We start from the raw sequence: 24,561 nt of genomic DNA, 5'->3' as shown, positions 1-24,561 counted from the left end.
GTTAGAAGCCACAACAGCTCCACTTCCGGCTTCACTGTGCACTGAGACACGCTTGCTATCTCAGGCTCCCAATCAACTACAGCCTGGAAATGATTTCTTCAGAGTTGTAAAGCTAGTGCAGTCCACTAGCTGAACTGTGCCTTGTGTTGTTAGAATGGTGACATTTAGGATGACATGCTGCTTGCCCTTAGCCCTATTCTCACTTGGGCATGACTTCTTCATGTGGGCACAATGTCCTCAGCTCTTGCAGCTCTACTTATCAGCAGCGATTCCTCCCTGACAGGTGACAGCACTCACATGAACATCACCCAGTGCAGGACTTAGTGCCTATGAACGCGCACAGTGAATGTCAGACATGAGCTTGAAGAACTCACAAGACAAGACTGTGTTAAAAGGGAAACATCAAGTTTAATTTAAAGAAAAAACCACTAGACACTGTTAGCAGGAATGACAGAGCAAACCAACTCCTGAAAAAGTTCAGCACCTTGGTGAATATGTGTAGTAGAAAGCTAAAAGAAAAACAATGCTACTTAACTTAAAATGTTACAAGGTTTTTGCAAATCAACGCATTTCACTGGTGAATACATCCCCTGGTATCAAATATGTGTGCAGCCTTGTCCCCTGAATGTCTGATGCAGTTAAACAGCCCAATGTTGCCACACAGGAAAAAATTTCCATTTCAACCAACTCTTAGTGGAGGGGCAACTAGCACAACACCGTCTCCCCGGACAAACAGCATTGGGATATTTCGTTTTGTTGACTGAAAAAGAAAGGAAAAAAGGAAAATCACATTAACACAAATACAGTAATTTATTTTTTGTCAAATTTTAAAAACATGTTCATCAGTGTACAAAAGTTTCAATTTAAAAACTTTACTTTGTTGCACACAGAATCAATACATTTACTTTTCCTTTAATTTGGCACTCACACCTGCAGTGGGAAATGGGCCCTACCCATCCTAGCCTCTCTCCATTAGGCTGCTTTCTTACCTGATCAGTTGTAGGACTGCATCTTACCCAATGGGAAGCCAACAGGACTGCATGCTGAGTGACCAATAGACCTACCACCATAGCCCATTTGTAGTCCTTCTCTTGCATTGGCTGGAAGGAAGTAATGGCAAGAACTTGGGGGACAGCACAACCATGCCAGAGTCATATGCAAGAGGCTGTAGTGCTGATCTCAAACCCCACTCAAAATGTAATGTGGCATTCAGCCCTGTGACACACTCCAGGTACAGATGGGGAGCCACTAGTCAGGAAACATGTAAATTTGTCACTGTGTCTCAGCCAAACATGAGGCAGAATTTGGAAAGTAGCCTAGGAGCTCTGGAACCCAGAGGCTGTGGAGAATAGGCGGGAAAATGTAAACTGTTAATAGGGGCTACTATTGGTCTCGTGCACTCAGCGGGGAAGTTCAAGAAAGACAGAGCTCAGGCTATAACTAGGTAGCTGTTTTGTTTTTTTTTTTAATGTATTTAGTATAGGGTCTACAGGGTCTCACTACAAAGATTGGACTCCTAGTGATTCTCCTGTTTTCAGTCTCCCAAGCACTGGGATTACGGGTGTGCACCACCAAACCCAGTCTCAGCTGCCATCTCAGAGTGCCCCAGGGGCAGGGCCTGTATGGTATGCTAGGGATCAAACCCTGGTCCCTGAGCCTGCCTAAGCAGGCACTTTAGTCCACAGAGCTATCTGGCCAGCCCTGGGTAGTTGGTTTTTAGGCAGACATGAAAATAAATAGGATTCACATGGTTAGAAAAACCAGTTGTACTTGAGACTCAACATACAGAAGGCCAAGTATTTTTAAAAGAGCACTGCTGAACTTTGGTTATAAAAATTATGCCCCGAGGCAGTTAAGAGCTGGCTACTGTCTTTCCACTCAAGACTTCCACCCCAAGCAGGCATCAACACTAATCTGAGGGTGGACTATGAGACCAGAGAGACATCTGGAGCAGTTTCCTCAGCCTACTTCCCTCAGGCAGAGAGGTCTGCAGAGCAAAGGATTGTCCTTCAAGCTGGGGGCCATGATGCTCAAGCACAAAGATGCCTCCTGTGGTGAGCCAGACTTTGGAAGAAGAGTGGTAAATGTGATGAATGGTTGAAAAAAATCTATGGGTGCCAAATAATCCAACTTTTGGCCAATTAAAAAATACCTCCAGGTGTGGAGAGAGCCAAGAGTGAGGCTGCCTGCCTGTCCATAGCAAATCAGTAGGCAACTGCATTACAGTTATGCAAGTTAGTTATGTAAGCAATGGGAAAACATGCAGGGTACCTTTGCTCTGTGAGTCCCCTTCCGATTTGGTAATGTTCATGTTCATTAACTACTTCAGTAGGGGAAAGAGCAAAACATTTAGTGACAGGGTAAGTGAGAAGCCCTACAGTCTGGTTTCTCATCTTGGGCTGAGAACACTCGTACAGGAGGATGAGGTGCTGTGCTCCCATGCTTCCTGTGGAAGTGCTGCCTGTGCTTTTCATCTGTATTTACATGGACATACTAGGAGAATCCACCATGAGCATGGGACAGTCTGCCAGACAAGCTGCTCACACTAGAACAGAGGCATAACAGAAAGTGGTGTGACACTATATGTTCCACAGGAGAGAGCTGTTCCTTCATAGACAAAACGAGGAAAGTGTTTCCTACCATTTAATGATTTTTAACGTTTTAAAAAACCTCTTATGTATTTATTTGGTACAGGGTCTCACTACGCAGCTTGGACTCATAGTGATCCTCCTGTCTCAGGCTCCCCAGTGCTGGGATTACAGGTGCGTGCCACCATGCCTGGTTTCGGTGGCCAGCTATGCACCTGGGGCCAGCACGGCATGAGATACTGGGGATCAAACCCAGGACCTTGAGCTTGCCAGGCAGGTGCTCAGACCACTGAACTAATTTCCCAGCCCTTTACTTTTAACACTTTATGGAACAAAAGGCAGTGCAGAAAACATCTCATTAGTTAGAAAACTCTGCTTACTCTTCTGCAATTGCAACTGTTGAAGCAAGAGAGGCCCAGGCACCAGACTGCAGTGTGCAAGACCAAAGGAGGCAGCAGCTGGGCAAAATAGGAAGTCAGGGATAACCTGGGATTATGTCTGCCTGCTGCTCCACACCTGTGTGTGCACAGTCTTGGGGTGAAGCTGCTAAGCAGGTGAGTGGCCCAGCAGTTACCAGGGCAGACCTCAAAGCAGCTGGAATCGTTTTGTCACAGTGGAAATAAGCATGAGAACAACCAAATGTTTATGAAGAGTATTTCTGTGAAATTCTCATACTGGTAATATTACATGAAAAAAGCAGGATGTAAAACTATGGGCTCCATATTTCGTCATATTATAGCCATCTGTAGGCTTGGCTGAACCATGGGAGGAAAAATGCTGTCAGTTAAACTGACACTATTTTTTCAGATTATCTCAGCTATAAGAAACAACCAGATGGGAGAGATGCTAAAATGTAAGAAACCACATGTTACAATTGGAATATTGTAACTATTTTCACCTTTAAAAATATGTGAAGTATAAAACAACTCCATAAAAACAGGTTACTACATAACACCTCTAATGGAAAATAATCTAGGTGAAGGGAAAAAGGCCAAATGCTCACACATGAAAGAACGTTGGTGAATGAATCAGGAGGGGGCAGAGGAGGACGGCCACATGGAGAGCTAAGCTGGCTTCTGCTGGAAGAAACCAGCAGAAACTTGCTCTGAACATGTAACTATTAGCACATCACAACTTCTCAAGTCAATGACAGTCACGGAAGTGGACGCTACCATGGCCCCCCATCTTATAAGACGCAGGTAGGGTAACCTGGTCTAACTGTGCAGGTGATGACAGAGTCAAGATCTGAATCCGGGTCATCCTGCAGATCAAAACCTGTGGTGGACTGATAACTGGTGGTCAACTTTTAACACCCAGCTGAACTGAACCAGAGAGGGCCCACTTGAGGATTGTTGCCAGCAGCATAGCAGGCAGAACTGGAGAAGAGAAGCTGTTGGGGAGCTGCTGGTTCTCTTGGGGCCATTGGTTTTCCTGGAGATTGTCATATTGGCTTTCCTGATGAACTTGGCTGTTCTCTTTGTCAGAGAAGCTTGGGACCTGGCTGTCACTGAGGAAGGCTATGCTACTTTTGGGGGCAGCTCTGGTCTGAGTGTTGCTTCCTGGCTCCAGTTCAGATCCCTCAGTCCACTAACACAGATCCTTCATCCCACTGGCACATACTTTCTAGCTTCCATCACTGACCTTTATTTAGGTCTTCCCAGCACAGATCTATGAAACAGGCCTGCATGAGACACTGTCATGGGCTCTTGGCCTCCAGTTAAGACTCTTGAGAGACAATGTTATGGGCTCTAGGTCTTCAGCTGGACTCATGCAGACATTGTCATGGGATCTAGGCCTTCAAGCTGGATTCTTTGATATTCAGTGTGTGGACAGATTTCCTACACTTTTTGCATATAACTCTCTGGATGATTATTACAAAATAATCTCATGAATAATAATATGTCTTATGTTGTTTCCCTTTGTAAGCCCCAAACTACACAAAACCCGTATTTTTAACCTCTGGGGGCCAGTGGAGCAAGAGACTAGTTTCATAATGTAAAGGCTTCTCTGATGAGACCAGTGGTGACTAACTACGATGACTGTTAAAATTTCATTTCACTGACCAGTGAAATGCTTCACAGTCTGGAAGATGTACACAACCCAGTGAAGTACTAATTTCCAAATGACCAGTGCTTTATTTTACCAAATAGCTTATCCAAAATCCATGCAAAGTACAAAGCAGATCAGTACATTTTTAAGAACAAATAAAGGTCAGTGTTGTGGTGCTGGACACCACACTGCAACAAACTCTGTAGTACAAACTACAATTTGCTGAGATTGGGTATAACATCAACAGCAGTATCTGCAAAATATAGCCCTTCTTTTCCATCTGCCTATCTGTACACAGTCAGATTTTCAAGAATGCAAATCTAGTCATCATCAATTAAGCCAGGCAATATAAAGATTTGCAAAAATGTAATAAGGGTTTTTTTTTTTTTTTCTTCCTCGAATGCCTTCAGGGCACTTTTGGCCAGCAGGAGAGTTGTGAGGTTCGAACTCCAGGAACCTGAGGCTGACAGCTTTGTGGAAGTAGCCACTTAAAGGACTGAGCTAGGGCCAGGCCCCCTAGATTTGCAAAAATGTAACACATGCTTTTTACTAATTTTTTTGTATTAGAAAACATAGTTAAAGTGGGTTCTGTGACTTTCCTGTAATCCCAGCTACTCAGGAGACTGACACAAAAGGGTTACTAGTGTAAGACTAGCCTAAACTGTTTAATGACATCCTATCTAAAAATATAAAAGAAAGGCCCAAGGATGTAGCTCAGCAGTAGAGTGGTTGACTAGTATATGTGAGGCCAGGGGTAGAATATCTAATATACCCCACCCAAAAAAAGATACAAATAAAAGATAATTAAAATGATGATAGGTTTCTATTTTTACATTAGTAATTCTAATATTTTAGTTTCTTACACAGTAATTATTGATAAGCAAACTTCTATGATATAGAAGAGTATTATTCTATATATTCGTTAGATACAGATCTTACTGCATATGGAAACTATTCATTAACTGGCAGCCTCTCAAGAACTCTAAAAAATTAATTTCTTGCCCAAGGGAGTCAAGATATGAAGTGGCCAAGCCAGTACTAGAAGCCAGGTATGGCTGACTCCAAAGCCTTGCTCTTCTCTTAACAGCTTTGGAGATAGCTTCCAGACTCTATCAAGTCTATAAGTAGGTACCAAAACATCACAGGCTTTCTGTAAGTATGTGTTAAGGTGCTGCATTACGAGAACTGACATGTTCAAAATGATAAGCAGAACTGCATGACTTACTTTGTATATCTCCTCATATGTCTCTTCATCAATTTCTATAGTGGTCACAGTTTCTTCCACATCTCCCAATATCATGTTTAAATGCTGATCATAAGCCTGAAGAGGGGAGGGTGAGGAATCACAAGATGTCATTAAGGAATAACAAAGAGGCTTACAACATGCAAATGGCTCCACTATAGCAGTAATTTTAATACTTAGACCACAAACTTTACAGGCAGATAAAAAAATCCATCCTGTTGTGTTTGTCTATTTTTTCTTCACAAATCATTTCCAATGATAATGTAATTGACCTCATAAAAATTAAAACTGTTTCTATGGTCAAAAATGAATATACAGGGGACCAGGGAGATAGTTCAGTGGAATAAGCACTTGCCTGGCAAGTGCAAGGGCCTGAGTTCAATCCCCGGTTCCACAAAAAAAAAAAAAAAAAAAAGAATATACTCAAAGTAACTAGAAATTACTTTTTAAGTACCCATTTTACTTGTTATCCAAGTTGATCACAACACTTATAATATTAAATTATAGAAAGCATACACAAAAACAGAAATCAGAACACTTCTTCAACAGTAAATGAGTTAAGAATCCTTTCACTGCTAAGATGATGGAGCTGTAGACCACAAAGGTAAAGTAGTAATACAACACCTTCCCATTTATAATCCATTCAGAACTTAAACGTGCCTGGCACATGCGGGTTCAGTCAATGCTGACATGAAGATATTCAATGCCTCTTCCAAAGCTCTTGCATTTATTAGTAGGTAAACTTAGGAAAGTGGTGGGGAACCTATGGCACGTGTGAAAGCCATCACTGAAAGCTCTAAAAGGTTTGCCATCACTGTCCTAGGGACTTGTTACAATTTATTTCTAACAAAGCATTAAATGGTTTTATATCATGAATAGGATTATAGCATAAAAATATTGGGTTATGATAAAATATTAAGCTATAAACTATGTATACACTTTGTCAAGTGTTCTATGCTTCAGCAAAATATTTTTAAATGTTCATAAAGTTTGTGTAAGCTATAAGCAGTGATCTAGAACTATATGGAAAAACAAAAATATAATAAATGAAATTTTAAAAATTAAAAAAAAAAGCATTAAATGGTGTGCCTACTTACATCAAGATCAAGTAGGAAAGTGGGAAACTGCTAGGCAGGCACATGAACAAGCAAAATGTATAGCTGAGGAGCAAAAACAATGGAAACTTGAGGCATTTACTATAAATACCATGGGTCTACAGACTGGAAAAAATCCTAAAAGTGTCCTTTGTAGGGTGTCTCTCAAAGTGCCACAGAATTATGCAATTACACTTGATTCTATTTTCTCCCCAGTGCTGACATCATTCTACTTCTTGGAGGTCTTCGGTTTCCTTCTTTAAGGCTCACTGTAAATAAAGGTTACTGTCTCCCTTGGCTCCTATTGCCCTCAGGACACCAGAGGTACTTCATAGGTTTCATGGCAAGTGGAACCGTAGTGTGCTTAAGAATGGAGCTCAAGTCACTCTGCTTGAGTTTATAATCTAGCTCTTTTGTACTGGCTAAGTTCTTGTGGTGTTTTGGTTGTAGTTTTGGTACTGGGACTCAAACTCAGGACCTTGCATTTGTCAGACAGGCACTGTGCCATTGAGCTGTATTCGCAGCCCCTGGCTAAGTCATTTTGAACAAGTAACTTCACATTCTGAGTCTGAACTCTTTCAACTGCAAGGCAGAAATAAATAGCAGAAGCTATCTTATTAGGGTTGTTATAAAGATCAAGCAACTGCACATATAAAACATTCAGTACACTAGCACCTGGAAAACACTTACAGCTGTTTTAACAAATTTAGAGTATACTGACAAGTAGCAAGTCATCCACAAGAAACAAAACCTTCAGTATACTCCTATGAACAAATGGGGCCATTTCAAGGGACTGATTCTACAGAAATTAACTGCAGATATGCACAAAGACATGTGTAAAGTCCTGCTGCAGTATTATTAGCCAAATACTGCTATCAGATAAGAGTCCTATGTTGTCACTACGCTAACTGCTGCCCAGTGTCTTCCCAACATAAATGAAGGACACATATATGCACTTATAACCAATGATTTCCATGAAAGATTAAGCAAAAAAGGTGCCAAAAAATATGTGAGGCAAAGATTCTATTTTTAAAGAGCTGGTGTACATAGTGCAAATATATGGACCTAGCACAGATGCACACGTATGTGTAAATATAAAGAACATATGATTTTTAGCAGTGGCTATCAATAGAGGAAATGGGATTTTCTTTTACTCTATCTAGTCCTGTGTTGTTTAATTTTTTCACAAGAAATTTATGCATGCAATAGGATCTAAAATGCACTTAAGAATGAATAAAAAACAAGTACAATTACAAATAAACATAACGGGAAAATTAAGGAAATAAAAATGTTCTGTATAATAACTATGTCTATTGGTAGAAAAACTGTTAAAAGTATGAATAAAATTTACTAGTATTTGGCTTAAAGAAATATAAGTGACTTTCTATCTCCCTCTCTACCATAATTTAAAATATTCTTCTACTGGGTAGCTTTTGCATTTCAAAGGAGGACAGGCAAGAACAACAAGAAAACGCTCTGATTTCAAGTTAATTTTACATATTCCCTTACATGTAATCTGCCTCGAAGCTCTCGGTCGTTCCTCATTTTCACATAGATCCGCTCATCCAGGCTGAGTCTGATGAGATCCAGCGGCTCCTCTACGGTGTTGGTGGTTTGTTGCTGATAAAATAAACAGGCTTGATAATGTAGCAGGACAGTTAGGCTGTGTGATGAAGGGCATGTTGTTTGGGCTCTCAGTCTTCTACTTTGTAAAATGGGGAAAACAATATTATCTACTCAATGCTGTTGTGGGGTGTACCTGATATTTATGAAGCTTCTGAACAATCCCTCTTGTACAGAACACACTATATGAATAATTGCTAAAATCTACATCCACAGGAAGGAGTTGCATAGCAAAATCATCACCATTGTACTTTCGTCCCTCAAAATCCAAACTGTAGGACTGAAATTCAAGGTACAGAAAGCAAAGCTTTGGGATGTCAGTCACATCTCAAATATCATTTACCTGTTTGAAAATTATTCACGTAATACCTATCACATCCACATCAGAATGCTAAACAGAGGTGATGATGTAAAGGAAGACTATGAATTCAGCACATGGCGGGTTGAGTTTAGGGTGCTGATAGGCCAATGAGATGAATATATTTCTGACCTAGTGCTTTGGAACTGGCATTAAAAATCGTGGTATCGCTAGTTCTCAGATTCCAAAAGAGAAAAGCATATTCCTCCTTCAGGGTTCTGGAGAGGATTAAATAACACTATAAACAGAAAATCTTTATAAATGGTTCCCATTATTAGAAATGAACTATTGGGAACAGGTTTCAGAGGCCAGGGCCACGATGACTGTTGGTCACCGGTATGTAAGGGACAGCTGCCGCCATAAGGGATGGTAAGATTATTCAAAAGCTTCTTCAGTGAGGCTAATAGGACCAATAGAGGAAGACGGCTGAAGGTAACAGGCTCTACAACTTCAAAAAGTTAGATGAGAGAAAGAAAATCCTGACCTCAGTGGATGCCTCCTCCGCCTCAGTTCAACAGGAATCTTTTAAGGAGCAGGTAACCAACTAGCGGTTTACAAGGACAAAGAGGCAACAAGACCCCGCCCTCAAGCTCTCCGGCACTCGGCTCAGTTAGTCGCTCCAGTGCATCCCCATCAGCAGGCCAGACTGAGAGTCGCTGAAGCGCGAGGCTCGGGACTGGTATCGGCTGCAGAGCAAGGCTCGCGGCACCTGGGACATGGCAGGGCAAGAGAGGGCGGTACAGCAAGCGACCTCCGCGAAGTACTGGGGAGGAAGGAATGGCGGGAACTGGAGAGGCTGCTGCAGAGCGAGCTCAAGACCCACTCACCTGGTCCACGTCGTCCGCCATCTTTCAAACCCTGCGCCCTTTCCCGCTTCTCGCGAGAACGTACAAGACTCCACTCTCCGGAAACCGGAGGCCTGAGGCACCGGAAGTAGAAAGAGTTGTTTTGATGTTTTGTCCTGTTTCCTTTCCGTAGTTTATTTATATTGGCCCTTTGGGTGAGGGCGAGGCCTTATCAAGGGAAAGGGAGTGACCTGGCTTGTCTCCGCCCAGACGGGCGCGTCGGCTGACTGGACCGTTGCATTCTGGAGGACGTCGCCCGCGGTCAACATTGCCCGGCGGCATGTCTCGGAAGCGCGCGGTGGGCAGCCGGAAGGTGGGGAATACTAGCATTGCCCAGCAAGAGGAAGCGGGTGAGAGCGAGAAGTCGTCACGGAGGGGGCGGGAGCCTGATCACAGAGGGGAAATGGGGGTCCGGGTCGGAGTGGGTGGCACGGGGGAACAAGGGACCCCAGGTTACTTGGCGTGGGTTCCACGCGCGAACTTCGCCGGGTCCCCCGGGTCTAGACGGTCTGGTGGAAGTGGCGTTGCGGTCGCCCTGCCGCCTCCCTCCAACCCATCCTCAAGCACAGGCTTCCCCGGCGGTGGTGGGCGGGCTTCCTATTGTCTCCTGGGCCGCGCAGTCGTTGATCCTTCGCGGATAAGGGGCTGGTGATATAGCTCAGGGGCACAGCGCCTTCCTGGCAAGCCCGAAGTTCTGAGTTTGATTCTCGGTATAAACAAACAAACCCACGCAGACAAGACCTGTTTCCTCTTTCACCATCTCACCCACCGCTGAAAGCAAACGTCCCTTTCAGTAGGGCACACTTCATGCTCGCCAGCAAGTCCAGCCCGAAGACTGGACCAGAGCGGCATTTCTGCAGCCACAAACTTTGTCCACCCTTCAGCACCTATCTTTCCCGCTTCCGTCTGCAAAATATTCTTTACCCAGCAGCCCAAGTGAAGCCTTTAAAAGGCATAGTTCTACTCGAAACTGCCCCGTTTCTCCAAGCATAAGCCCAGCTTCCGGAGCAAAGCGACATGCCCCTGCATGTTCTCACATGTTTGGATCCTGCCACCGCTGGTCTGTTACTGCTTTTCTTTGCTCCCATTGGCCTTCTTCCTGGCCCTTAAATCTGTCGCCTAATTTTTCACTTGAAGCCTTTCTCCACGTTCCTTTTGCTCTTCTATGGTTTTTGCTGAGGCTCATTTCTTGTGTTACTTCAGGCCTCAAGTCACCTCTGTGAGTGTCCTGACTTCCAGGACTTCACTCACACATTAGTGCTCCCCCAGATTCTCAGTCTCTAATGATCCTGTTACTTTTTTGTTGCTGGGCTAGAGGTTAAACTTGAAAAGAGCGTGACTTTTGTTTTCCTGTATTGCATATTGTTCTTCCCCTTGCTTCCTGCATAGACTTAATAAATGTCTTAAATGTAAAAAATTCAGGTTGTAAAGAAGGGCTGTCTGGATCCTCTGAAATGACTGAGTAAACGACTTGATAACTTGGAGATGCCCCAATGACATTAGAGTGTGATTTTTGTGCTGAATGTAAATTCATTGCTCATTTAGAAATCATCAGATGATTGTAATTCCTAAACGTAGGTGATATACCACACACTTAGTATGAATTTTATTTATTCTTTTGGTTAACTTAAAAATATCTGTTATATGATGTACACTGGCTAGGTTACACCACAGGTAGAGAGATTTTGGAGGCACTTAAGAGTACTGTTGACATACACTTGCATTTAAATGTCCAAGTTAGAGCATGTTCAGTATCATAGGAGAAGGTATAGGAAAAGACCTTGTACCTTTCAAAAAAGTAGTCAAATTTGACACAAAAGATTGAGAAATGCCCTCTGGAAATGCTGAACTTAATATGTACCTTTAAGGTGGATACTACTGGTATTTCACAAGAGGCTGTTTGTTAAAGGGAGTTGCTATTCCACTTGGATTGGGTTGTAGATAGGCAGTTCAAAAATTAAAGGTTTTAAGCTGGTGGAAATGCTTCCTACCATGGTAACATTTTACCTAGTCCAGTACTTCCCATGGGCACAGCTTTGTGTTGCTCTATCATTTAGTATCTATGTGCACTTGGCTAGTTACTTTGAACAAGTAGTTTATAGCCTTTGCAAGCCTCCTCTGTAGAGTGGCTGTTCAGTTTTTTATAAGGTGGGGTCTAAACCTCTACAAGGTCCATTGCAGGCAATCCGTCATTTGGCCCGTTACTTAGAGGAATGGATAGAACCAAGTTATTTTAAGAAACTGCTAAAGTTTCTGTGGCAACTTCCAACAGGCAGCACTACTTGTGGACTGAGTAGAGGAGCACAGAACTGACAGTTGTATAGGTTGCAGGTGACAACTGGGGACAGTTCAATGCAGTTTTTAACTGTAGGGGAGTGTAGATTTTAAAAGTACCCCGTGCATGTGAATGAAGGTGAGTCACAACTGCTTTGGACAAGAACAAAGAAAGTAGTAAATTAGCCATCTATTTCATTGTTGCTCTGAGGGCCCTTCTGGTTTCATCATATTTCCTTTATATTAATGTCTTGATGTAATTTATCAGCTCTTCCAGCAACTATTAAGCACCTACTGTTGCCAGAGGGTGTTCTAGATACTGAAACTCCCAAACCAGGCAGGCAAGGTCCCTCTTCTCATGATGCTTGTGATCTCTGGGGAGAGTGGGAGAGGCCAACAATAACAAGGTAAGAAAAACCAAACTCGTGTGAATAGAAATATGAAGAATACAAAACAGGCTGCCTTGTAATAAAGTGCCATAGGTGTAGGGAAAGATAACTAAATCAGAATGAGTGATTACCGCAGACCTCTGTGGGAAGGTGACATTTTCAGCCAATTGCCGAATAGAATTTTTGGCCATTTGTACAGCATTCTGGGGGAACATTTCTCTAGGCAGAGGGAATTTGGGAGAGAATGAGCTTGGCCTTCTGGCTGGATGGAATGTGGAAGCCTGAGTGGGAGGGGCTGTGATGGAGAGGGCAGGGCCCTTGCCTTGGAGACCAGGCTGGGGAATTGGAATTTTATTTTATTTTATTTATATATTTTTTGTATTTAGTACAGGATTTACAGGGTCTACAGGATTTCACTACATAGATTGGACTCATAGTGATCCTCCTGTTTTGAGCTTCTCAAGCACTGGGTTACAGGCTGGCGCCACCATGCCCAGTCTCAGTTGCCATCTCAGCATGCCCCAGGGGTGGGGCCAGCACAGCACGCCAGCGATTGAACCCTGGCTGCTGTACTGTGCCTAAGCAGGCACTTTAGTCCGCTGAGCTATCTGGCTGGCCTCTAGGGAGTTGGAATTTTATTTTATTTTTTATTTTTTTATTTTTTTGGCAGAACCGGGGATTGAGCTCAGCCCCTTGCGTTTGCCAGGGAAGCACTTTGCCAGGGAAGCACTGAGCCATCTCCCCGGCCCGCTAGAATTTTATTCTGCAGTGGATTGTTGCTAGCAGGTGTAGGCAGGCATTCTTATTAAATCGCAGTAGCTGGCCAAACAATCATAGTGGTCGTTTCTACCCTAAAATAAATAGAGCTCAGGTGTGCTCATAGGCATATTAGATAGCATTCCATCTTTGAAAGTCCTGGGAAGTAGACTGTGGATTTTCAGGGACAGGAAAACAGCAAAGAATAAAGAAAGGAAGAAACTCATCTCTGTTTTTGCCATCCAGAAATAACCACCACCAAATATTAGCCTGTTTCTTTCTTTTTTTTTTTTTAAATTAATTTATTTGTGTGTGTGTGTGTGTGTGTGTGTGACCAACTCAGCCCACCAGGGGGCAGGGCTGGCTGGCATGTGGTGCTGGGGGATTGAACCGCGGTCCCTGTGCTTTGCTAAGCTTGTTCTAAGTAGGTGCTTTAGACCACTGAGTCATTTCACCAGCCCCATAGCCTGTTTCTTTCTTACCTGTGTTTTCACCTCTAACAGAAAGCAAACTAAAAACAACTTTGCATCTTTATTGTTATATAATGTATTGTTTTCCCTTGTGTTAAAAGATGACTGGATTTCATTGCGTGATTGAACCTACTTGATGATTATCTTAGCTGGATATGCAGACTGAAAACAATTTTAGATGGTAGGGATAATTTCCTGTGAATATGTTTTTGATTTAACTTTCTTTCCCCCTCCTTTTAATCCTTCTACTTCTGCTAAACATAGAAACAACAGATGTGCTGTTTAAGCATCTAAGTAAGTTTGGTCGTAACTCTGAAGTATCTTCCTTATGTGTTGAGCTTAGTAAATCAACTATTTTACATCCTTGCTGGTTGATAAAAGGCTGGAGACCATTGTGAGGACTGCAGATCCTTATTCTAAGGCATCCTGCTCAAGAGAAAACTATCAAGTTATAAACCTTCGAGAAACCTCTAGCCTTAATAAGAAATCTTCCCAGATTCAGAATAATTTTGAAGGATTTCTTTTTTCAAAATGTTTTAGGGGGCCTGGCCCTAGCTCAGCTCTTTAAGTGGCTGCTTCCAAAAAAGCTTTCAGCCTCAGGTTGCTGTAGTTAGATTCCCACAACACTCCAGCCAGCCAAACCACCCCTGAGGGCATTCAGAGCAAAAAAAAAAAAATCCTTATTCCAAAATGTTTTCATATGTTTGTATTGCAGTGTTTCAAACATGGTACTGCACAGATTTCTTCTTCAATAAAACATTTTAAAGACACAGTAATTTAGCATTAAAACAAATGCCTCTCATGTGAACTGTAAATTATGATTTTATTTTAGAGTCCCTCTCCCACTGCAAGATATGTTCTTTAGGAATATAAATACTTGTCCAGAGAGTTAGCAGGACAAGCCATGAATAAAAGAAAGGAAATGATATTTCAGTTTAATAACATTCCATTTGGGATTTTAATAAAAAGAGTATCTTTATTTTCCAAAACTAATTCAGGCAAAGGAATGAAAAGACTAAGGAAATTGATTCATCATTTGTGTGAATATATTTGAAAAACAGGAGAATATCCACTTTGTCATATTATTTACAAATTACTAAGTTTGTTAATGCTAGTATTTACATGTAATGAAAGACCATATAAAATCAATAGTTTTTAAAATTTTAACATTTTTTTCTTTAACAAACTATAGCAGTTATTTTAAGAAAATAAAGGTAATTTTGAATTCCTGTAGGTTGAACATCCCTAATCCAAAATCTGAAATGATCTAAAATCTGAAATATGGCAAAGGATTTGGATTTCAGATTAGGAATGCTCAACCAGGAAATTCTGTGCAAACATTTCAAAATCTAAAAAGCTAGACATCTGAACGTTTTTGTCCCAAGCATTTTGGATAAGAGACAGTCTGTATTGTCTAATTCCAACCGTAAGTTTGGTTCAACCAAGATTATTGGTATATATGTGCTGCTTATGTTACATTGGAAGGCTTCTTTTTTGGGCAGGCCAAGCTCAGAATGCCTTCAGGGCAGGTTTGGCTGGCTTGAGTTGTGGGGATTGAACCACAGCCACCTGAGCCTGACTGCTTTGTTGAAGCAGCCACTTAAAGAACTGAGCTGAGGGGCAGGTCGCCTGGCAGAAGGGGTTTTTTCTTTTTTTTTTTTTTGCTGGGGGTGGGGGTGGGGTTGGAAGGCTTCTTAAGAGGCATGTTGAGAAGAATTTGGTAGAAACAGATTAGTAAAACTGAGGTGCATATATGTTGTTATATAAACTAGAAATATCACTGAAAAGGTTAAAAGGAGTAGATCACTCCTCAAATCATTTCTCTTGGCAGGCAGTAAAGAAGGTGGCAATGGGTGAATTCGGGTATTTTCCACATTACAGTTTAGCTGGAATTTAAGATTTAGAATTTGGCTGGGGCTTGTGGCGTACATCTGTAGTCCCCGCACTTGGAAGGCTGAGGCAAGCAGATTGCCACAAATTCAAGTCTAGCCTGAACTACATAGTGAATGAAGCCTGAGCTATATATATAATAAGACCCTGTCTCAAAAACAAAAACATGCCTGGCATGGTGATGAATGTCTGTAGTCCCAGCACTTGGGAGGCTGAGACAAGAGGATCACTGTGTGTCAGCCTGGATTACATAGCAAAACCCTGTCTCAAAAAAACAAAAACAAAACAAAAGAACAATTTAGATTATATTTGAGTTGTTTGAGGATTTCTGTAGTCTTAAAGTGAAATAAAAATACTGGCGCAGCAGGACAGCACTTGCCTAGCACATCCAACCCCCTCACCCTCATTACAGAAGAGGGGATTCTGGGGCCAGGGAGATAGTTTTTTGGTCTAAGCACCAGCCTAGCAAGCTTAGGGCCTTGGGTTCAATCCCTGGTACCACATGCTGTCCACCCCACCCCCTGCCAGCTACGGAAACGACATGGTGGCCCAAGCCTATAATCCCAATGCTAGGAAGGCTGAGACAGGAGAGGAGGATCACTACAAGTCTGGGTTGTGTAGTAAGATCTTGTATTAATACATACATGAATAAATAAACGAAAGATTAAAAACTAATAAAACTTTTTTTTTTTTTTTTTGGCTGAACTGGGGATTGAACTCAGGCCCTTGTGCTTGCCAGGGAAGTGCTTCTTCCACTGAGCCGTCTCCCCGGCCTCTAAAACATATTTTTTAAAAAGGTGATTGTTACTGTGAACATGGATAAGATGACTGGGTACAAATGGGGAGAGACTGAAAGCCAGTTGCTCTGCAGACACAGGATAATGAGTTGGTTAGAGATGTGGTTGGAAAGAGGTCGTGGAGCTTCTTTATGAGCCTGCCTGTCAGCCACACTGCCTCTGTCTTTCTGTTTCCTCACTTCTTATTCCCTGTGGCCACCTAGATGTCTTTGAAGATAAGAAAATAAGACACCGAAAGAAGAGCCTGCGCTCAAAAGTTTCACAAGGAAAGAGGAAGAGAGGTTCCGGTGATCCTGGGGGCCCTGTAGATGGTCCAGTAAAAAAGAAAGTGACTAAGGTGACTGTTAAATCTGAAAACCTCAAGGTGATAAAGGATGAAGCCCTCAGCGATGGGGAAGATCTCAGGTGAGATGGCAAAAAGCATCAGACCCACGTTGCTTATTCTAATCAGAGAACCCATTCTTGCTTGTTGCTGCAATTTGGGGAGCAGGAAGGGTCTTTAAATTCTTCAGACCAGAAAGTGCTGGAAAGTCTCCTGTGTGCAGTGATGGCTTGCAGACAGTGCATTTACTCTAGTGCTGCAGCTGAATGGTGACAACTCTGGGAAGAGAGCCAGATCAGCAGCTTGTGGTGCTCTTTAGACTGCACAGATATGGTGGATATATACAAGGTATTTACTGCTGCTCTAGCACAGTCCAGTACCCCCTCTGCAAACTCACACTCCTCAGTGTTCACCCAGTACATCATTGTACTTCACCATACCTGCATTGTGTACATACTTTTTGCCTTCTGCCTGGGATGCTTTTTTTGTGTCTTGGAGACCCGTCTCTGAAGCCATCTGCTCTAGAGTTTTCTTTGTTTCCTTCTGCTTTCTCCTCTGAGTTCCCACCATCTTTCTGAAGAGTAAATGTGTCTACTAGGTATTACAGTTATTTGGTACCCTATGCATGGGCCCAGGCCTCCTCAAAACTCTCCAAGGCTGGAACCACCTGTGGTTCGTTTTCCCAGACCTGTGGCATTTTGGCCTGGACCTCTTGTTTTGTGTGTGCTGAGTATTTTGCAGTATGATCCTTCACATTAATGTGGTGCATCAGGAATGTGAGCCTAGCTGATTATGCTAGAGGCAGAGGAAAAGCAGAAAGGTACAATAGTAGGTTCTTTGTCCATGCTCCAGCTTGGAGAGCCTGCTATTGCAGAGCCTGTGATCCTGGGGCTCAAAAGAGTATCCAGCAGAGGGCAGTGGTGGAAAGGAGCAGGGCCAGCAGGCGGCTTGGTTTGGCTCAGTAACTTCTCTGTCCTCGTAGACTTTGCTCACCTAGTAGTTGAAGTCCCTCTCCAGAGATAGCTTCTCAGAGATAGACTTGGGTGCTGCCATGGACAACTCTGATCCTTCTTGCTGTCACCTGAGAGCCAGTGGTCAATCCCTTAGCACATGGACATTCTTGTGTTTGTTGTGAAGGGGACAGTTAATATGGTATTCAAGAAAGTGGCAGGCCAAAAAAAAAAAGGGTATACATTACTAGAGTTGAAGGCTAGGATTGGTTATTTTACATGTGCTAAAATTTTTGCTGTTGGGTGTCATCAGTCTTTACACAAGCTCAAAGTAACTTGGCTAATATGTGGCTCTGGTTTCAATCCCCAATACCACAGACAAAAAGTTAAAAAGTAACTCAGAGCTCTAGACACATTTATATAGGAATTTGGAGAAGTATATTATACATACTAACAGCTGTTTAGACTTGAGCTATTGTTTACCTAGCTACTTACATATGCAGTAGCTACTTAATTAGCTAATTGTCCGTGCTTTTATTATATCTTATATCATATAATTTATATTATATTATATATAATATATCATAGTATAAACATATTATGATATGTATATGTTTATTTAGTCATAACCTCATTTTTTTTTTTTTCCTGTTGGGAATGCAACTCAGGACTTAGTACTTGTCAGGCAGGCGCTATGCCTCTGAGCTGTCTACATAACTGAGCCTCACTTACCTTGAAGCTAAGTGTTCTACTAACTTTAGCTTCCTTAAGTCTATTTTTATTTTGTTTTTTGAGACAGCATCTGGCTATGTAGTCCAGACTGGCCTTGAATTCACTATGTATGTAACCAGCCTGACCTCAAACTCACAATCCTCCTGCCTCAGTCTCCCGAGGGCTGAGATTGTAGGAGTGTACCACGATGCTCAGCCTTCCTTACATCATATTTTTCAGTGTGGAAAGAAAACCTGAATTGGTTCTTAGGTGGATGAGTCAGTGCAAATTCTTTCATTTGTAACTTCCAGTTGCACATAAGTACACTAGCTATCACAGCTTTTGGATCTGGAACTCATGTTGGTTTTTTTTTTGTTTTCTTTTGTTTTTGTATAGGCTCTACAGGGTCTCACTACACAGATCAGACTCATAGTGATTCTCCTGTTTTCAGTCTCCCAAGTGCTGGGATTACAGGCGCATGTCACCACGTTCCATCTCAACTGTTTCTCAGCGTACCCCGGGGGTGGGGCCAGCACTGCATGCTGGTGATCGAACTCCAGGCCCTGTGCTCTCCCTAAGCAGGCGCTTTAATCCACTGAGCTATCTGGCTGTCCCTTGGAATTCATATTGTTACTGTGGCTTCTGTGAAGCCCGCATACAACATGTCCAGACATAACTGTATTTTCCTGCACAAAGGTTTGTAGGCGATAGGTTTCGTGTTTCAGTGAGATAATACACGGTAATCAGAGCATGTTTTGATGAGATTTTGAAAGCCTCACTAATGGAGGAAAAGTGGTCCACACTCACCATCTTTCCATGTGATGACAGTGGAATCTCAACAAAAGAAAACAGAGGGGTGAGTTTTTAAAATGTATGTATGTATGTGGCCTGAAAGTTCTTTTCTTCTTTGCTGTCATCTCCACCAGGGACTTTTCACATGACCTCAAGAAGGCACAGCGTCCAAAAAGAGAGGTTGCTGTGGACAAAGGCCATGATGAGGGAGATGAGGAAGAAAGTGAAGATGACTGGGAAGAGGTTGAAGGTGAGGTGTCTTTCTTCACTTTAGTGCAGTCCAGTTGTTTTCTTTATAGAAACTGATAAAACCTAAGACTGAAGAGAAGATTTCAGTAGAAAGTTCCTTTTTTTGTTGAACCCAGAGGATATACCACTGTGCTGTATATATCCACCCCTTTTTAATTTGAGATAGGGGCTTGCTAAGTTGTCCAGGCTGGCCCTGAACTTGCCATCCTCCATTCTAACCTCCCAAGTAGCTGTGATTACGAAGATGCACAACTGTGCCAGGCAGAACTTGCTTTGATGTAAGGAGAACTCTGTGAGCAAGATACCAAAGAAGGTGCCACATTGTCTTGCTCTGGTGACTGTCAAAGGGGAAGCTGTGAATAGAGAGGCAGTTTTGGAGTAATCAGGCCTAGTGCAGAGCCTAGCTTCATCTGGTATAAAGCTGCCTGAGCAGGAACTTCACTTTCCTAAGCCCAGCTTTTTCATGGGTAGTGTTCTGTAAACACTGTACCTAGAGTTTGTACTTTAGGTTTAAGACTATTGTAGGAAAAAAATGTTTGGAAATGTAAGAGCCTGGGGCATCATATGGTCAATGAATAGCAGCTAATGTGATCATTCCTGATTTCTTCTGTGGAGTGTGATTTTTTTTTTTTTTTTCAGTGTCTTACTTTCAAAGTAAACTTACAGAAAACTGAATTTTTGGAAAGTCTTTTTACCTAAGTTTGTCAACTCTCACTTGTTGTGGGATCATTTGAAAATAAGTTGCAGATACCCTGCCGCTGCTTCTGAACTCACCATGCCTGAAACGTTATCATAGTTAAGAAAATAAAAGTAAGTTCCCAGTTCTATGCTGGACATGGAGGTGCACACCTGTAATACCAGCACTGGGGAGGCTGAGACAGAAGGATTGCTATGAGTTTAAGGCCAGCCTGGGCTACATAGTGAGTTTGAGACCATCCTGAACTACATAGTGATACTGTTTCCACTCTCCATGACAAAAAGAAAAAATTAAACTAAAACCAAAAATATCTCTGTAGTTATACCTTTGTCCTTTTAATAATTCATGATTCAGTGGGTCTGTAAGCCTTGTATTTGGTCATTGTGTCTTTTTACTCTTTAAATCCAGAACTGGGAACTGGTGAGATGGCTTAGTGGTCTAAAGCACCTACTTAGAACAAGCTTAGCAAAGCACAGGGACCACGGTTCAATCCCCCAGCACCACATGCCAGCCAGCCCCGCCCCCTGGTGGGCTGAGCTGGCCATACACACACACACACACAAATAAATAAATTTAAAATAAATAAATAAATCCAGAACTGTATGGGGGTGGGGACTTAGACATGTATTGTTTTATAGTGCTTTACCACTGATTCACACCCCCAGCCCTATTTGTTTCTTTATTTTGAAATGGGGTCTTGTTAAATTGCTCATACGTCAATGACCTTTATATTTCTTATAAACATAAGTCGATTTGATTCACATTAATTATTTTTCTACTTTTTTGGGGGGTGGGGCAGAACTGGGGATTGAACTCAGGCCCTTGTGCTTGCCGGGCAAGCCCTTATTCTACTGAGCTATCTCCCCGGCCCTATTTTTCTTCTTACATAAGAAGGTGTAAGAAGTGGTGCATTATGCTGGTGTACCTACGTAGTGCATTATGCTCATTGCATCTGTTAAGATTCATCTGAGAGAAAAAAAAAAGATTTCATCTGACTTGTTGAAGTTCAGTTTGTGTGAACTGTGCCACCCACTGCGTATTTTGACATTGTCTCATTAGTTTTGGAGACCATTTTTGCTCTCTGGCACAAGGTTTTCCAGGTTTATCATTACTTTCCTTGGTCCAAACCTGGAATCAGGCCTTCTTTCCTAGAAGCTATGATTCATTGTATTTTTGTTTTTCTAATGTTTACAGAAAGCAACTATGCTTCCACTTCATTGAAGCACAAGAAAACAAAACGCATCAGTTACAAGAGTATTAAAATATAAAATAGTGGTAAATCTCACCAGTATTTAAAAGATCTATATATAGAAAGCTAGAAAATATTACAGAGAAATTAAAAATTTCTAGGAACATTTTAACATGAAACACTTGAAGATAACGCTTTTCTATGAATATCCAAGAGACTTAAAATCATTCAAACCATTTTGAAAAGAAAAACTTTGGAAGGCTAACATGATATAACTTCCAGAATTAATACATGTTTATAATATCTTATTTTTTCTTTTTTCTTATTTGTTCTTTCAACTTTTCACACTACGGAGACAATATGATGCTTGCACATAGGAATATGATTTATCTCACTATGAGTATGGACTCAGGTTGCGTCTGTTTACCTATATGAGTTTCCAGTTTATTCTTTTTTTATAGCAGAGTATTATTCCATTATATGCCAAACCCACATCTTTTTTCCATTCCTTAGTTGATGGGCCTTTGGGTTGCTTCCACAACTTTGCTGTTACAAATTGTGATGCTATAGGGTTCATGTATATCGATTGCTGTGGTAGGATGACTTTAATTCTTCTGGGAGAAATACCCGGAAGAGAAATACTTGGGCCAAATGGGACTTCTAATCCTAGTTTTTTGAGAAATCTCCATGCTAATTTCCTCAGTATTATGTCAGTCTACACTCCAAGCAACAGTGGAGAAGGGTTCTTTTTTTTCCCCACAGTCCCTTCGCACTGTTGCTGGTTGATTTCTTGATGATAACCATTCTTTCTGGAGTGAGATGGAATCTCACTGTTGGTTTAATTTGTATTTTTTGAATGGCCAATGATATGAGAACGTTTTTCCCCACATTTGTGAGTTGTCTCTTGACTTTTTTTAATTCTCTCTCTTTTTTAAAAAATGTATTTTAGTAGAGAGTCTACATGGTCTCACTACACAGATTAGACTCATAGTGATCTTCCTGTTTTCAGCTTCCCAAACACTGGGATTACAGGCGTGCGCTGCCATGCTCGGTCTCAATTGGAGCCACTGCAGTGTGCCCCGGAGGTGGGGTTGGCACAGCTTGTGATGCCTGGGATTGAACCCCTGGTACCTGCGTTCTGCTTAAGCAGACACTTTAGTACACTGAGCTATTTGGCCAGCCCTTATCTCTTGACTCTTGTTGTGCAAAAGCTTTTTAATAAGATGAAATCCCAGTTAATTCTTTGTGGTAGTTCTTATGCAGTCAGGGTTTCATTCATAAAATCTTTGCTTACACTAGTGTCTTCAAGAGTTTCACCTATTCTGCCTTCCAAAAGATTTAATGTCTCTTTTAATAATTTAATTTTAGTTCTGGTTCATTTTATTTTATTTTTTTGGCAGAACTGGGGATTGAACTCAGGCGCTTGCGCTTGCCAGGGAAGTGCTTATTCTACTGAGCCATCATCCCCGGCTCCTCTGGTGCATTTTAGTAGCGACTGTATATAGAAACAGTTTTGTCATCCATGTGTTCCTTGCCAACAAGGTGTCCTTCTCTTGTTTAGTCAGAATTCTTTATTTTATTTTATTTTTTGGCTGAACCAGGGACTGAACTCAGACCCTTGCACTTGCCAGGGAAGCGCTTATTCTACTGAGCCATCTCCCTGGCCCAGTCAGAATTCCTTAAAAAGTCTTTTTGCTAGTGGAGTCTCCAGATGGATCCAGGCAGATAAATTCCATTTCTTTCAACTAGTGAGACAAGCCATGTTGGGGGACAGTGTGATGAGGATTTGAGAAAGATGTATTCAGGTTACAGGTTTCTATCTGAGAGTGGAAGATAGACATTGTCTCAGTTACTCTTCTCGTATTGGTGGGACAAAATTCCTGACACCCAAAATTAAGAAAGGAAAGATTGGGTCCGGGGAGATAGCTCAGTTGAATAAGCACTTGCCTGCAAGCACAAGGGCCTGAGTTCAATCCCCAGTTCCACAAAAAATAAAAATAAAAAAGAAAGGAAAGGTTTATTTAACTCACAGTTAATGGAGGTTTCAGTCTGCTGGCTCCAAGGCAGACAGCAGTTCATGGCGCAGAAAACAAGAGCAAAGGGAGGAGATGCAGGCGCAGCTTCTAGCAAGCCTCTCTACTTCCTTCCACACTGACTGTGAAGACCAGTGCTCCTCCAAGGAAAGTGGCATGGCTGCAAAGATTAAACACATCTGAGGAAGGAACATGCAGAATCCTTTCCCAGGCAGATTAGGGTGTAGAGTCGCTGAACTGATCCATCCAAGCTTCCTACCCCTCAAGTTGCTACAATGTATCAACTACCGCAGACACCTAAAACAATTCTAGGTGGAGCAAATTGTGATCAGTGTTACTGTAGTAATACACTAGATTGTTCTTAATTTGTTTTGAAAAAGCATGTTCTTGGATGTTGACTCTTTGATGGCAAGGCCTGTATTTAATTCAACTCAGTATCTATGCTTCAGTTTCAGTCATCTAAGGACTATCAGGGCTAAATGGGATGAATGAATGTAATGCACTTAGTGCAGAGCCTGCATAGGAACTCAAACCTGGTATAAGTACTCATGCCACTGTGGACCTTAAGTCCATTCCTTCCTTCTCCTTCCCAGCAGGACTTCAATCTTGTTCAGGGTATTAACTATTATTACTACTGTTACTTGATTTCTAAAAATTATTGTTGCTAGAACTTAGTGGGACTCTACCCGATGACGCAGGAGAAAGTTCAGCCTCTCAATCTGTTCTGCCTCTGAAGCCAGTGGAGATAGAGATTGAAACGCCAGAACAGGCGAAAACAAGAGAAAGAAGGTAAGGTTCCAGGTTCCTGTTCTATGTCATGGGCCGTAGGGACACTCAGTGGAAACTTGTGATGAAAATACAGGGGACACAGCTGATTACACAGTGGTCAGGAACTCTGGAGAGAGCGCTTGGGCTTCCCTTCAGACTTTGTGCTGGCTGGGGTAGAGGTGAGAGAGGGCTCTTCTGTGTGCCAGGGGTAGTCATCCAGTGTCTAAAACAATTCTAAGTAGAGCAAATTGTGATCAGTGTTAATGTAGTAATACACTAGATTGTCCTTAGCTTGATTCTTAACCTAGTCCTCAGTGCAGCACCAGAGATGAGGAGCAAGGGCTTAGATGACACTGCCAGGGCCACCAGCCAGCAAGTGGACTCAGTGGTGTGCATGCTTTTTCCTAGCACTTTCTGCTCCAGGACTTATGACAGTGCCCACTATATCAGAGGCTTCAGTCTGTTCCAGGATTC

At 42.1% G+C, this 24,561-nt stretch overlaps 2 protein-coding genes across 4 annotated transcripts in view; one reads left to right on the top strand and one right to left on the bottom strand.

The window, feature by feature from the left end:
- Window positions 1-529: 529 nt before the first annotated feature.
- Lsm3 (LSM3 homolog, U6 small nuclear RNA and mRNA degradation associated) lies at window positions 530-9,908 on the bottom strand. Its single transcript, XM_004646109.2, has 4 exons — window positions 9,783-9,908; window positions 8,484-8,594; window positions 5,863-5,958; window positions 530-760 (listed from the first exon to the last, which is right to left on the bottom strand). The coding sequence occupies exons 1-4, from the start codon at window positions 9,801-9,803 to the stop codon at window positions 680-682; spliced, it is 309 nt and encodes a 102-aa protein (XP_004646166.1). The 5' UTR covers window positions 9,804-9,908; the 3' UTR covers window positions 530-679.
- Window positions 9,909-9,991: 83 nt separating this feature from the next.
- Xpc (XPC complex subunit, DNA damage recognition and repair factor) overlaps window positions 9,992-24,561 on the top strand; it is a 37,080-nt gene continuing 22,510 nt past the window's right edge. Inside the window, exons 1-4 of one of the 3 annotated variants that reach the window (XM_023706369.1) lie at window positions 9,992-10,150; window positions 16,580-16,781; window positions 19,286-19,401; window positions 23,988-24,108. In XM_023706369.1, the coding sequence (XP_023562137.1) occupies window positions 10,081-10,150; window positions 16,580-16,781; window positions 19,286-19,401; window positions 23,988-24,108 (509 nt within the window). In that variant the 5' untranslated portion in view covers window positions 9,992-10,080. The remainder of the gene's footprint in view (window positions 10,151-16,579; window positions 16,782-19,285; window positions 19,402-23,987; window positions 24,109-24,561) is intronic. The other 2 variants (XM_023706368.1, XM_012512655.2) reach the window with 2 other exon arrangements.

This window comes from Octodon degus, unplaced genomic scaffold (assembly GCF_000260255.1).
Source record: "Octodon degus isolate 3935 unplaced genomic scaffold, OctDeg1.0 scaffold00254, whole genome shotgun sequence".
NCBI lineage: Eukaryota > Metazoa > Chordata > Mammalia > Rodentia > Octodontidae > Octodon > Octodon degus.
The sequence above is the reverse complement of the archived record's forward strand: the minus strand, read 5'-3'. Positions and strand labels throughout refer to the sequence as shown.

Bases quoted from the DNA above. Each gene is read 5' to 3' on its own strand.
- Lsm3 (XM_004646109.2), bottom strand. From the start codon at position 9,803: ATGGCGGACGACGTGGACCAG. The intron at 5,959-8,483 runs GTAAGGGAATAT...TCCCCTCTTCAG, and splicing joins AGCTTCGAGGCAGATTACAT to GCTTATGATCAGCATTTAAA. The intron at 761-5,862 runs GTAAGTCATGCA...TTTCTTTTTCAG, and splicing joins CATATGAGGAGATATACAAA to TCAACAAAACGAAATATCCC.